We start from the raw sequence: 1,322 nt of genomic DNA, 5'->3' as shown, positions 1-1,322 counted from the left end.
TCTGACTGCATTGAATTGTAACATGATCAAAATAACAACATCATTTAATGCGATGATCAAGAAACACAATCCTCTCTCCAAAAGTTAATTATGTACATATGAAACCACTTCACCCACCATTGAAGTACAATGTCTGTAATTGGCTAGGTAGGTAGAGTTTATTCCCTAATGTATGCTGTGTTTTTCCAGGCGCCTGAATCGGAATAATCTGGCCGTCTTCCCCGAGTTGCTTTTCCTGGGAACGACAAAGCTCTACAGACTGTAAGTCCTGTTTTTATTTCTCTATTTTTCTACCCGTCACTCCATCGCTCTGCAGTGTTACCTCAAGCTCTGTTCATTTTCTGTCGTATTTGGTTTAACGAGGGAACTGCAAAGAGATCATTCAGGCAAATAGTAGCTTGGTGTACCTCAGGGTCAGCGCTGTATTTGTATATAAGCATCCTGTAGAGCTCACTGACTCTTACTTAAAGCTACATGCTGAAATATATGACAGATATGGTGATGAAGAGACAAAAATATCTGCTTTTCTCTGTGACGCAGTCATGGTGTTTTGCTTGGATGAAGCACAGAGGAAGAGAGAATGAGAGAAAGAGAGAGTGAGAGAACAGATTTTTACAAGGCTCTCTCCATAGAAGCCAGTTCAGTAGCTAATGGAGATTAGCACTCCAACAGCTGCTGCCCACTGGGAGCGATGTGTGTGTGTGTGTGTGTGTGTGTCTGTGTGAGGGTGTGTGTACGCATTTGTTTGAGTGAGAGAGAGAGTGAGAAACAGAGAGAGAGACAGGCCAAGGGAGGTACAAACAGCGAAACATAGAGGCGGTTTTTCTCCTGTAGGATCAACTAAACTTAGAAAATAGTTCTTTAGAAAACCCAAATCAGTTCTGCTATGCTTTCAACCCACTGAGCCGCTGTTTGTTGTTGCAGAGCACCTTCCACTCTTCATTCACAGCCGTCTGTACTGTAAACCGAGCTGTGGATTTCCAGTAGCACAGGGCTGGGCCGCTGTGTCGCTGCGACTGTGGGAACTAACTTCCCGTCATGGTCATTTGCGGGCTCAGGGAATAATTATGGTTGCATATATTTATATGTGTGGCTGAATATATTTATCTAAAACAATATTGAAATGCTCAGATGATTCACAGAGTGTGTGAAAGTTGTTTATGTTCTGCGGCTGCTACGGTGGTTGGCTGGGCTTGACCCGTCGTGTCTAAGGGTGTGTGTCTGCATGTGCATGTGTGTCAGTGTGTGTGTGTGTGAGTTTCCCAAGGCCAAGAGTTGGCATTTTGCTCAGCGTGTGGGCCGGGGTAAAAATATAACTCGGA

At 44.1% G+C, this 1,322-nt stretch overlaps 1 protein-coding gene across 1 annotated transcript in view; it reads left to right on the top strand.

The window, feature by feature from the left end:
• Positions 1-261, top strand: part of LOC139656660 (slit homolog 2 protein-like) — a gene marked incomplete at its 3' end in the record, with an annotated part of 9,174 nt that extends 8,913 nt beyond the window's left edge. Inside the window, exon 4 of the mRNA XM_071534258.1 lies at positions 190-261. Within this exon, the coding sequence (XP_071390359.1) occupies positions 190-261 (72 nt within the window). The remainder of the gene's footprint in view (positions 1-189) is intronic.
• Between the last annotated feature and the right edge of the window lie 1,061 nt (positions 262-1,322).

Source organism: Centroberyx affinis, unplaced genomic scaffold, assembly GCF_046629955.1.
Source record: "Centroberyx affinis isolate AG114_WGS23_722 - 3 ecotype Tasmania unplaced genomic scaffold, CSIRO-AGI_Caff_v1 ptg002509l_1, whole genome shotgun sequence".
NCBI lineage: Eukaryota > Metazoa > Chordata > Actinopteri > Beryciformes > Berycidae > Centroberyx > Centroberyx affinis.
This window is presented reverse-complemented; position numbering and strand designations above follow the sequence as displayed.